This window comes from Corythoichthys intestinalis, unplaced genomic scaffold (assembly GCF_030265065.1).
Source record: "Corythoichthys intestinalis isolate RoL2023-P3 unplaced genomic scaffold, ASM3026506v1 HiC_scaffold_69, whole genome shotgun sequence".
NCBI classification, from domain to species: Eukaryota; Metazoa; Chordata; class Actinopteri; order Syngnathiformes; family Syngnathidae; genus Corythoichthys; species Corythoichthys intestinalis.
The window spans coordinates 1,445-13,555 of NW_026651638.1; the positions used below are offsets into that span (position 1 = coordinate 1,445).

General features: G+C 42.1%; 1 protein-coding gene across 1 annotated transcript; it reads right to left on the bottom strand.

The window, feature by feature from the left end:
* Positions 1-506: 506 nt before the first annotated feature.
* LOC130911613 (collectin-12-like) lies at positions 507-11,029 on the bottom strand. Its single transcript, XM_057829271.1, has 8 exons — positions 10,862-11,029; positions 7,367-8,160; positions 7,203-7,306; positions 3,134-3,258; positions 1,489-1,553; positions 1,294-1,379; positions 1,048-1,225; positions 507-948 (listed from the first exon to the last, which is right to left on the bottom strand). The coding sequence occupies exons 1-8, from the start codon at positions 10,923-10,925 to the stop codon at positions 799-801; spliced, it is 1,566 nt and encodes a 521-aa protein (XP_057685254.1). The 5' UTR covers positions 10,926-11,029; the 3' UTR covers positions 507-798.
* Between the last annotated feature and the right edge of the window lie 1,082 nt (positions 11,030-12,111).

Consider the following 12,111-nt stretch of genomic DNA (forward strand, 5'->3'; position numbering starts at 1 on the left):
GTAAACAACTGAGCAGTGAGAATCGTCTTTGCTTTCATCATTGTCTTTGATAAATGGGACACTCGTGTTGTTTGAAAGGCGATAATTCAGTACATTTATTTATTCCATGGACAGCACAGAGCTCTCCTTTGCTGCAGCAGTTATAAAGTACGAGGAGTCGGGTCAATGTGCGCATGGACTCATTTTTCCGTTCAAAATTAAGGCGATAAAAAAAGGGCAATTCAACAGAAAATTGCTCAGCTCTTTCAGAGAGAGGAAAGAATTGAAGAGGCTTATTTCATTAAATTTTGTTACATTTGTTAGATGGGGAGGTTCAGAACATCTTCCATGTCAATGTGCGATCTTCAAAATACATTCCATTTCACTGTAAGTCATTTGTATTTTTTGTGACATGATTATTTGACAAAAAATTTTCACAATTGTAATTCTATGTTCTTTCGGAGTTCAATTTTTGCATTTAGACGTGAGGAAATGAGGGAAAATAAAGAGATAGAGGTTGGGAGAGGTTGGGGTTTCTGCTATTTTATTAACTGTTACATTGAAAAATACAATTTTGAATGAAAATCAACTTCTCATGTTTACCTTGTGATAGGATGTGTAATGCAGTAGCCTAATGCATGTGTAATACCGTTTTATTTTTATGTGTGTAAAAAAAAAATTCTGGCTCCGTTCATGTCGGGGAGTTCCAGCAATGAATTCTAGCCACTTTCCCCTCTGGCGGTCACCCTAGTTAAGAGCCGTCATGGCGTCAACATCCTGAGAAGAAGCAGCACCTCCCATTTTACTGCGCTGGCAGCCTCAAATCAGCCTGACGTTGGTGACTGTCACATCATCCTCCACCAACAGCCTGTGGATATCTTGCAGATCATAACCATCATTCTCGTATTCCACCTCAAAGTCGTTGCCGACGGCCAAGCGGAAAATGTCGTCGCCGCACTCGATGGTCATCTGTAAAAGAATGCATGATTAGTCCAGCCGACGTGAGAAGAAGCTCCAACCACCTCAATTTTTTGTAATTTGATGGTGTGCCTAAAATGACATAATGACCTCAAAGTCGCTTCCGGCTGCGAAGGGGAAGGAGTCCTTTTTGACGATCTTGTTGACATACTTTCCATCAACATGACTCCCGATGCGGGTCAATAGCTCAAGGTCCCCATCTTTGAAATCAACTTCGATGCGCATCGGGGTGTCTTCACCGTGGCCCAAAGATAGGTGGACGATAAACCTGCAATACAGACAGGTAGTTCTTGTAACAGCGAACCTAACACAACGTGGGGGAATGGTGACAATTACTTGGTTGGGTTCGGCTTCACTTTTCCTTGGATGACGATGATGCAGCCAGCGTATAGACGCTCTTTGAACAGCACTTCGGAAACTTCCTGCACGCACACATAAAGGCAGCGTGAAATTGATATATCAGTCAAGCGCTAATCGCTATGGGCAACCTCCAGAACATGCCAACTACAACTCATACAATCGTCAACTCACCTGGTACACATCCACTTGGAGGTTGCAAGTGCCTTTAATGCCGTTGTACATAATCTCATCGCTATCTGGTATTGAAACAAACATCAACCAAGGTAGGACACATGAGATTTGACATTAAGATTTTAAGTGTGAGTGAGCACATTGCATATTAGGAAGCCATGAATCTTCCCAGCTAAATAATCAGCACACCATGTGATCCTGTGCTCCATCGGTAGACCACATTCAAGCTGCGTCCGCAACACGGTCACGTTTCACAGATGTATATGAGCGCAGAACACTTGCAGCCTCGGAGTCAGAAGTATGATAGTGCACAATTTGCCAACTAAGCAAATGTATTTGATTGATAGGCAGCTAATAATGATGCCTGAATCTCTCAGAATGGAAAAAGTATTAGTGGTACAAGTAGGCCTCTATTATCAATCGTATGCAAGCTCATTCTTAAAGTAGACGAAAGACTAACTGAACTATATGAGGGGCCGTACAAGACATTTTTCATTCTGGCCCTCACACACACATACATTCTCCATTCACATACATATTCACCCTCACACACATATATTCTCTCACATTCATATATTATTCACTCTCCAAACTACGGCCCGCCTCCACATTCGGTCCGGCCCCCTGAACAATCAATTTCTTTTTTTTCCAATAGTGTTATTTATTTCCTGGCTTTTTTCTGTGAAGAACCCAGAGGGCTATTTGGTTATTATCTATTTAATTAATAGTGATAATATTATATTATGTTGAGGTAATTATCGAGGTTTGATTGATTAAATATTTGCTTGGTTGATTGATTGAATATTTGCTTGTGCTCATACATACCATAAATACATAATGCCATATTTTTCTTACTTATATAACCAGTAAATGATTATTGCTTGCTATACCAGGTTGTAGTATAATGCTTAAGTGTTACAAAGGGTAAAAGGGGGTCGGGATGACAACTATTTTGCTTCATGGCCGCATCATTGCGTAACTAGACCTTCCGAGGCATCTTCAGCACCTGGCGTCTGGACTTCCGTCTAGACCTTCGAGGACAATTTTCCATCCATGGCCGCAGCGTTGCATAACTGAAGTGTCTGGATTACATAAGATCTTGCTTCCACATGTGTATTCACTTAGTTCCACCTACATGCACACACATATCCAATCGAAAACCACATGGGTGTCTCCAGCTTGCTCTCCCCTCCCTTAGGGCGACATCCATCTTTGTTTAGGACAAACCCCTAAATAAAATACCAAGGAGGATATTTTTCCTCGAGATCAATTTTGGTGACTCACGAGTCACATGTTGCTCTCCTTGGCCAAGAAAACTGAGTGTCTTCTCTCCTTATGTCTACCTAAAGATCTATTTTTGAACTTGACATATTATCTTTATTTTATATTATTAATTTTATTTACTTTTGTTCCGTGAAGAATCCAGAAAGGGTTATTTGATTGTGGCTTTCTGAAAAACAATTCATTTTTGCATTTAGGCACTCCTGCAATCGTCACACTTTTTCTGTTACAAACTGACCCGGCCCCTCATCAGAGAAGGGAAAAGTTATGTGGCTCTCACAGGAAAAAGTTTGAGAATCCCCTGCTCTAATCGAAAGCACAGTGTAGTATAGTTGGTGCACACCAACAGAAGGCGCCAACTCACCTTGGCATCGCTTGCAGATGTAACGTCTAAGGGAGGTGCAGGAGAGGTCGTTCAAGCGACCTCGACGTCCCCCCATCTCAACACAGTCTTCATTTTGGAGGTTAGGCTCACCTGCATCCCAGAGCCTGCACAGAAGTACCTTTCATACCGAGATCCTGCTATAAAACAACCTTTCGGCAGCTGCTCTGAAGCTCATCCCTAGTTGAGCATCAGTCGCATTTACAAATCAAGTGCAAAAAAAAAAAAAAAAAAAAAATCAATACATGAAATTATCCTTAAAAATATATAGTTAAAAAATATATATATATGATTTTGCTCAGTAAGAAGATTTTTTTTGTAATGATCACGTTTATTTCTTATAAGTGTGTTTCTTAGATGGACTTTTAGATGGAATTTTGTAAACCAGTGAAAAAATAATGGATATATGGGAATCAGTTTCTCATTTATGCCTCGTTTCACTGTAATGCAGTAATGCATGTGTGAAACCTTTCATTCATTCCATTTCTGAGCCGCTTATCCTCAAGAGGGTCACGGCTGGAGCCAATCCCAGATAACTGTGGGCGGTAGACGGGGTACGCGCTGAATCGGTTACCAGCCAATTGCAAGGCATAAGGAGACGAACAACCATTAGGCGGGGTACGCGCTGAATCGGTTACCAGCCAATTGCAGGGCACAAGGAGACGAACAACCATTCGCGCGCACACACTCGTACCTAGGGACAATTTAGTGTGGTCGATTAGCCTACCATGCATGTTTTTGGGATGTGGGGAAACTGGAGTACCCGAAGAAAACCCAAGCAGGCATGGGCAGAACATGCAAACTCCACACAGGAAGGCCAGAGCGTTTTTCAAAAAACCCTTGATCCCAGGACTGTGAGGCCGACGTGCTAACCACTGTGTGTGTGTGAAACCTGTTGTGTTTTATTGTGTGCTCTATTTAAAACTGTGCGAAAAGCACAACCCCCCCCCCCCCCCCCCCCCACCAAAAAAAGGGCTCCGTGCCTACCCTTATGTCAGGGAGTTCCGGCAAGATATTCTACGCCGTTAACACACACGCGCGTAACGTAAACGTTGAAGGACTGTGATTGGTCCGCTCTTTTTCCGGTTCAGCACAACACCGCCGCCATTTTCAAACATTCGCACACGTCTTCTGTGTTGCCCACGCGTCAACATTTGTTGTTCAGTATTGATTAGCTGCAGCTGCAAATACACTCTTTTCGGTTGCGCAAAATTGTTCAAGCCCACACCTCCTCTAGTGGCATGGTGGTGAGTTACAGAGCAAAGTGTTCCCGTGACGCAGAAGTTCAAGTGCGCAATGACGGCGTAGGGCAGGCTTCACTAAATCCGGACCTCGGTGCCACTTTTCCTGTCGTGTTTTCCATGTCTCCCTCCTCCAACACACCTGAATCAATATAATCAGGATCATTATCAGGCTTCTGGAGAGGTTGCTGATGACATAATCATTTGATTCAGGTGTGTTAGGGGAGAGAGACGTGGAAAACACGACAGGAAAAGTGGCACCGGGGTCCGGTAGTGTTGTATCGGTCGCGAATGATTCGTTCTTTTTGAACGAATTGTTTGGGTGAACGAGACCGAACTAATCACCATCTGCACTGATTCGTTCTATGAAGTTGGTGCTTGTTCACTGCGTGGGAGGGCGTTGAGCAAGCGGCAGCGTCTTCTGACATCGCACACGACCAATCAGACGCCAGCCTCATCGCGGGCAGGGGAGGGACCGGAAACAGAATCAGGGCGTATGTCACTCACTTCCACGTGTGGCCAATAAGCAGCCAGCGTGCAGGCAAGGGGGCAAGACTGAGTTTTGTCACTTCCCGTTCAGTGACTCGGTCCTCCGGTTCCTGACCTAGCTTGCTGCTAACGTGACTTTCCAGTAATGACTATGCGGTGAACGAATCAAAAAATGAAAGGAAAGGACTTTGTCACATATTTGTTAACGTGGAGCCTATCAAATGCAGCTCAAAAAGACAAAAACACCACACAAATCTAGCGAGCATGGTTTAGTGTACTACTTTTCTCAACAGACTCGGGACTACCTATTACGACATACTATCAAATTTACAGTAATTTAAAACACGGGTAGCTACGAGGCAAGCAAAAGCTGAGCTGCGGTCGCGTGACGGCAATGAAGGGGGCAAAGAACTGTCACTATATGGAGGCTTCATGGCAGCGATATTTACCTCATATGTGCACAGAAAAAAAGAATAGTATGATCACCATAATACTGATTTGCAATGAAACGGTATACACATGTCCATTTTTTCCAAGTGTTTTATTTTTTTTTTCCCATGTCAGGTGTTGGTTGGTTTGACAAATTATGTCAATCCGTCCATCATGTGCTACTCAAGCGCCCCACAACAACGCACATGGACACGGGAGATGTCGCAATATGTCTACATTTTTCTTAACAGACTAATGAGAGTAGAAAGGCGATATCGTAAAGAGCAAACAATTATTTCTCGTCAGCATTTGACAATCTGAGATGCGGGGACGACAGGGGAGCTGACCGGATTATTTTATTTATTAATACCAGTGCAAAACGTCAATACGATCACCATAATACTGATTTGCAATGAAACTGTATATACATGTCATTTTTTTCCGAGTGTTTTATTTTTTTCCCCCGTGTCAGGTGTTGGTTGGTTTGACAAATTATGTCAATCCGTCCATCATGCACTACTCAAGCGCCCCAAAACAACGCACGCGGACACGGGAGATGTCGCAATATGTCTACATTTTTCTTAACAGACTAATAAGGGTAGAAAGGCGACATCGTAAAGGGCAAACAACCATTTCTCGTCAGCATTTGACGATCTGAGATGCGGGGACGACAGGGGAGCTGACCGGATTATTTTATTTATTAATACCAGTGCAAAAATTCAGTACGATCATCTTAATACTGATTTGCAATTAAACTGTCAAATATCAAAATGCAGTATTGTCTTTATTTCAGAGCAGCACATTCGAAAACTAGCTATTTACACTTATAGTTTTAACAATAGTGACTAAAAATAATAGTGATGAGCATGAAAACAAAAATACAACAGAGTGAGAGGTAAATATGTGTTGGTCGTTCCATTTAGAAATTAAACTTTCGATTTATTTTTATTTTCGTGACAGCAAGCATGCTGCGTTGGCTGGTAGCAGGCTAGCAGCAGCATTGTATATGTGATCGAGAACATGCTAAAGAAAGTCCGTGCGCCCCCGACCCCAAACCCCCACTCCTCCCACAAAAGGAAAATGTTTAACCGTGTCCTAAATCGAAATGCAAGCACGAGCCATGATTTTGAGCCCATAGAACTAGGACAGACGACGCGGAAGTTCTCCCTCGCTTTTGCAGCAGCGGGTGGGAGGGAGACGAGGCTGTCTGTGAAAGCAGAATGATATTGCCTGTCACTCATTACTGAAACTACGACGAGTGGTCAATGTGCAAGAGAGGGAGGGACCAAGAATGTCACTTCCCGTTCAGTTATACTGCGAAGCGGTCTTTGGTGATTCGTTCGGCAACGTCACTTCCCGTTCAGTAACCGAACGATTCATTTGGACGGGGAGGGAGATGAGGGGGGCGAACGATTCGTTGAACGATTCGTTTGAACGAATCTTTTTACTGAACGATCCGGAATGGATTCGTTTACTCAAGTGAACGACAGATCCCGTCACTAGGGTCCGGATTTAGTGAACCCTGGCGTAGGGCCTACGGCGTCGCTCCGCTGTCACCGGAACGCAGAAGCATAAATCAGCCTTGACTAGAACCATTCTTCTTAACAAAACGGCCTGTCAAAAAACATTTCAGAAATTCTTTTTAACTAAACGGCCTGTTAAAAAGCAGATACGCTGAGGGATGTTATTTTGATCGATTCTGATTCGGTTGTGCTTTACCAATCATCTTATTGATAATAGCAGTCGCCACATAAGGCTGTTCAGTTCCCTATAAAGCAAAGAAGAAGCACTTTTCCTTGGGTGCAGCTGTCATTTTGGGTGTTATAGTGATGAGTGAGTAGGAAGTACCCAAATTTTACGTGTCTACATTACGCTTTCCTTATACTGCTTACGCTAGTTCTGATTTCAAAGGAGTTCCGTCAATCCACTTCCACGGGTATGGGCTCTTCAGGCCGATCCAGTAGTCAAAGCCATCGAGTTGTTCTTTCAACCAGTCCTGAAACAAATTGCATCAGTACTAAAGGGCACGAGAGACACTTAGTGAAAGGCCGCTCACCCTCTCCGCGCTGCTCCGGATTATCAGCAGGTGCCCCCCATTGGATGAACAGTAGCGTTTGGCATCATCCCAAGATTTAGAGTCATTGGCAAAGCAGTAACTATGTTGGTTGTTGAGCCGCCAGGGTGCCTGACAGCCCTCAGCAGACTTGGGCCGTCGAGTAGGCGATACAACCTTCTTATCAGGGCCCGTAAGAGGAGGGCCCGTAGCACGAGGGCCCGTAGTAGGAGCGACCGTAACAGGAGCTACCGTAACAGGAGGGCCCGTAGGAGGACGGCCCGTAGCAGGAGCGACCGTAGCAGGAGCGACCGTAACAGGAGGGCCCGTAACAGGAACGCCCGTAGCAGGATGGCCCGTAGCAGGAGCGACCGTAAGAGGAGGGCCCGTAGCAGGAGCGACCGTAACAGGAGGGCCCGTAACAGGAGGGCCCGTAGGAGGAGCGACCGTAGCAGGAGCGACCGTAACAGGAGGGCCCGTAGCAGGAGCGACCGTAGCAGGAGCGACCGTAGCAGGAGCGACCGTAACAGGAGGGCCCGTAACAGGAACGCCCGTAGCAGGATGGCCCGTAGCAGGAGCGACCGTAAGAGGAGGGCCCGTAGCAGGAGCGACCGTAACAGGAGCGACCGTAACAGGAGGGCCCGTAACAGGAGGGCCCGTAACAGGAGGGCCCGTAGGAGGAGCGACCGTAGCAGGAGCGACCGTAACAGGAGGGCGCGTAACAGGAGGGCGCGTAACAGGAGGGCGCGTAGCAGGAGGGCGCGTAGCAGGAGGGCTCGTAGGCCCGCAGCAGCGTCCTAAGGGCGTCAAGAAAAATATTCAAATAATATTTGATGATAGCAGTATTCAAAAAATTCAAAGAAAAGAAGAGCAAAACCGTTCATAATAAGTCTTTAAATAATAATGAAATCATTTTTCTAGTGGACCCTCTGCCCGTTTCACTTTTTCCTGTGATGTGATAATTTCACCACAGACCCCAGTCTCACCACCCAGCAGACGAGTGAGCTACCTGAAGGTGCTATTTTTAGCCTCCGCAATTGAGCGACGTTACGGTGACGTCAACTTCATGAAAAGACAAAAGCCCTCCGGGTCAGAAGAAAAAGAAAGAAGAGACCATAAACGTGAAGAAAAACAGAGGTTTGTTGTGATGATTTTTTTTCAACAGCATAAGCACGTAGACTTAGCGCAACTGCAAGCTAGCGGTTATTCACATAGAGTTTATATGACTTAGTGCTAAAGAAAGATTATACTGTATCATTAGCCAGGCTGTTGTTTTAGAAATATTTTCAGTATTCAGCCAGCTGTTGATTAGTTTCAGTTAAATTTACTCCCCCTCCAATTTTTGAGAAATTTGGACAAAGTCTATGGGGGACCCAAATTGTCTTGCTTACTTTCATGTGATGTGAACCACTTTTACCTTGTGTGAAATTTTGCCTTTCAAATAAATTTGCCTTGCCTAAAAAAGTGGCAAGGTTAATTATACAAATACACCATAAAATATGCATTAATAATTTCAAAGTTCTGTGGTATGGGGGACTAAAAGTGCCATGGATTTAAATGCAAACATTTGTTTTTAAATGTGTCATTAATTCATTAAAATGGCGATCACGTTCATGTAAAAAAAAAAAAAAAAATTCAATAGGTATTTATTTGCTGTCTTATTTTATTTAATTCATTATTATTGAATAGTCCTGTGTAGTTGCAGTGCTTCAAGAATGTATTTTCTTTCAACTACGCCCATCAAAGATAGTGACCGGGTCCAATAGACAGGTACAGTAGGCTGCAAGACTTTAGGCGCTATCATGCTGGTTTGACAATGAGCAGCTATTTGACAAATATAATGTAAGATTCCACTTTCTTCTCTAGATGCTCTTCTGAAATATTTTCCTTCTGCCTCTGTACATTCTGGGCCATCTTTTACAGCGAACTTATCCACATCAGCACCAAGTCCAAGCCCACCAAGTCCAGGAAAGAAGTGCCCTTCCAAAACAACTGTCATATGAAAGTGCAATAGATGCTTTTGCATCAGTGAAGACAAGGTGAGTAAGGTTATAGGTCGAGGTGAAAAAAAGTTGCATTTTAAAGTGTTCGGTTTGTCTTTATATAGGTTTGTGTTGGTGGGGGGTGTTAATCATATTGTAACAACAATTGTAAAAGTCATCAAGATTGTGTTCAACTGCAGGTTTTTTGTTGTTGTTTGTTTTCCCTTCGGTCATTAAAAGTTCAATTATCCCTCCCCTTCCAGCACCTCAACCTATATGTATTCATGATCCAGATCAATTGAGATCACAGACAATGGTTTTGGAGCTAAGTTTCTGTTGTGTTGAAGCACATGTCTTTTGGACATTCTCTTCCTACGTTTGATACATTATGACAAAACACACACACAGGCACCACATACAAAATTATCCATCTCGCAATGTGAAACAAAACACCTGGAATGTGAAAAGTTGCATTGAAAACCTCAGTCCATGTAGAACTGTAACATATATGTATTTATTTTTTATTTTTTAATGTTAATTTTATTTATATATGAAAAAATACAATTATACATTAATACAAATCTATTGGGTTTATTGATAATTTATTGATTAAAAAAATCATTAAGATTATAATGGAATTTAAAAAAGTAGATATTTATTTATATCATAGGTAAATACTATGACCCTTTAGTATAAAACTAAAACTAACCAAAACTAAACTACAAGAGTATTTAACTGCCATTAGTCAATATTTAGTATTATATATTTAGTGTTATTATATTTAGTAATAATAATACTACTAATAATATAGTATTATATAATACTATAAAATTAAATTAAAAAATAAATTATTATGAATTTATTAAATTTATTATTATTAAGTTATTAAAATTATTATAATAAAATTTAATAGTAATATTTAGTGTTATTTTTTTAATTCATAATAATTTTAATAGTTTTAAAATAGTTATATATATACATTTGTATTAATGTATAATTTTGGTTCGTTTAGCTTACTACTGACAACAACAGAAGTGCGCTTATTCTTAACTGGGAGGACTGGCTATGGATTCTCACGTTTCTGTGCCAATGACGGTGCTAGACGTCCAATCCATTTGCAGCCTTCCAAGGCAAACCGAAGTGAATTTCCAAGGCAAACCGAAGTGAATGTTTCAGGTTTTCAGTCAGTGGCGGTCAGTGAGTTAAATGAGTGGTATATCAATGCTTAAAGTCAGTCGTTAGTTTTAAATAGGCTTTACTACACCCTTTTTTCAAAAGTTCACAGTCGGATCAGAAAGTGTCTCAAAACCGCGGATGTATAATGTATTGTTTCCATTGTTTCAAATGAGACTGACAGTTTGCTTAATATGTCTAGTAATCTGACAAGTATACATTTCCCCGAGGTGGGGCCAATAAAATGCCCTTTTATATTGATCCCCTAATGATCTGAAGAAACAAATCCAGTCCCAACAACGTTTGCAGTGAACCTTGAAGTCAAATAAAAACGTGAACTCACCAAGCGAAGCCCAAATGCCAAGCACGGTCAACGCTTGGAAAAGGAGCGATTGTGCCTTCTTCATCTCTCAGGTCCAGATAGAAGATCAGCCAGATAAACTTCAGAGGAGAATTTAATACGACGCAAGCCTCTTTCGCTCTGTGACAGACACACAAGCTTGACTACGTCACGCACGCACGCACGCACGCACGCACGCACGTCCAACGACACAAAGGCTGGAGGATGACGCTCTAAAGAACTCGTGCATCAAAAGAAAACAAACATACAAACAAAGAAGAATTCGTGCATCAAACACGTCTCAACGTCACGTGGAACATTTGGAAATTAGGGTCGTACTAGTGATGGAGAAACCTTAGCTTTCTGAAGCAGTAAATATATATCAAGCAACGTGTCGAAATGGTTCATTCAGTGTTATGAAGCATTTGCCACGAATCAGTGTGGTGAGTCACGACAGACGACACTGCTTCACCGCTGCTTTCTGTACCGCTGAAGCAAATGTGTTGAGATGGTTCCGTGCTACGAGGCATTTGACACAATTCAGTGTGGTGACATCTTCTGGACAAAAATATATTGAATTTTCATCTAACCAAATGACCAAGTGTCATCTGAACAATGAAACCTGTGGGTGGTATGGTGGTTATATACTATGTCTGATGTGCGAGCAGTAGTGGGTTTGACCACTAGCCTGAAATGTATTCTTTATTCTTCCCCCAGATTAATAAAAAAAATAAATAATAATAATAATAATAATGAAAACAAACAAACAAAAAAAAGCTGTTGTGTTACTTTTAAATGAAATACGCAAATGCTTGTGCAATAGGGAACTCTTGACGGTAGGTGTATAGAATGCTAGTGACACTGGGATGGGGATTTGGGTGATTCACACATTTTTATTTAAAAACAGAATCATCTCAGCAGCATTTGGTTTCAGCCGGTTCCTCTTTTTGCTAATGACCTCTCCAGCTTTTGACAATATTCTCTCACATGGCACGAACAAATATACAAACTGACAGATAGACAAACAAACACAAAAACTGACAAACAGACAGACACAAAAACAAACACAAAAACTAAATTGTGTGTGTGTGTGGGGGGGGATGCGTGGGTGTGTGTGTGCGTGTACTATGGCGAGAGGCTGACGTGACTGACCTGAAAAGAAACTGCTTTTCTGTACTGTTTCTCTTTTTTATTTACCAGCTTTCAATTTAACATGTTTAACAATTGTACATGCAGTCTAAACATTAAGTATA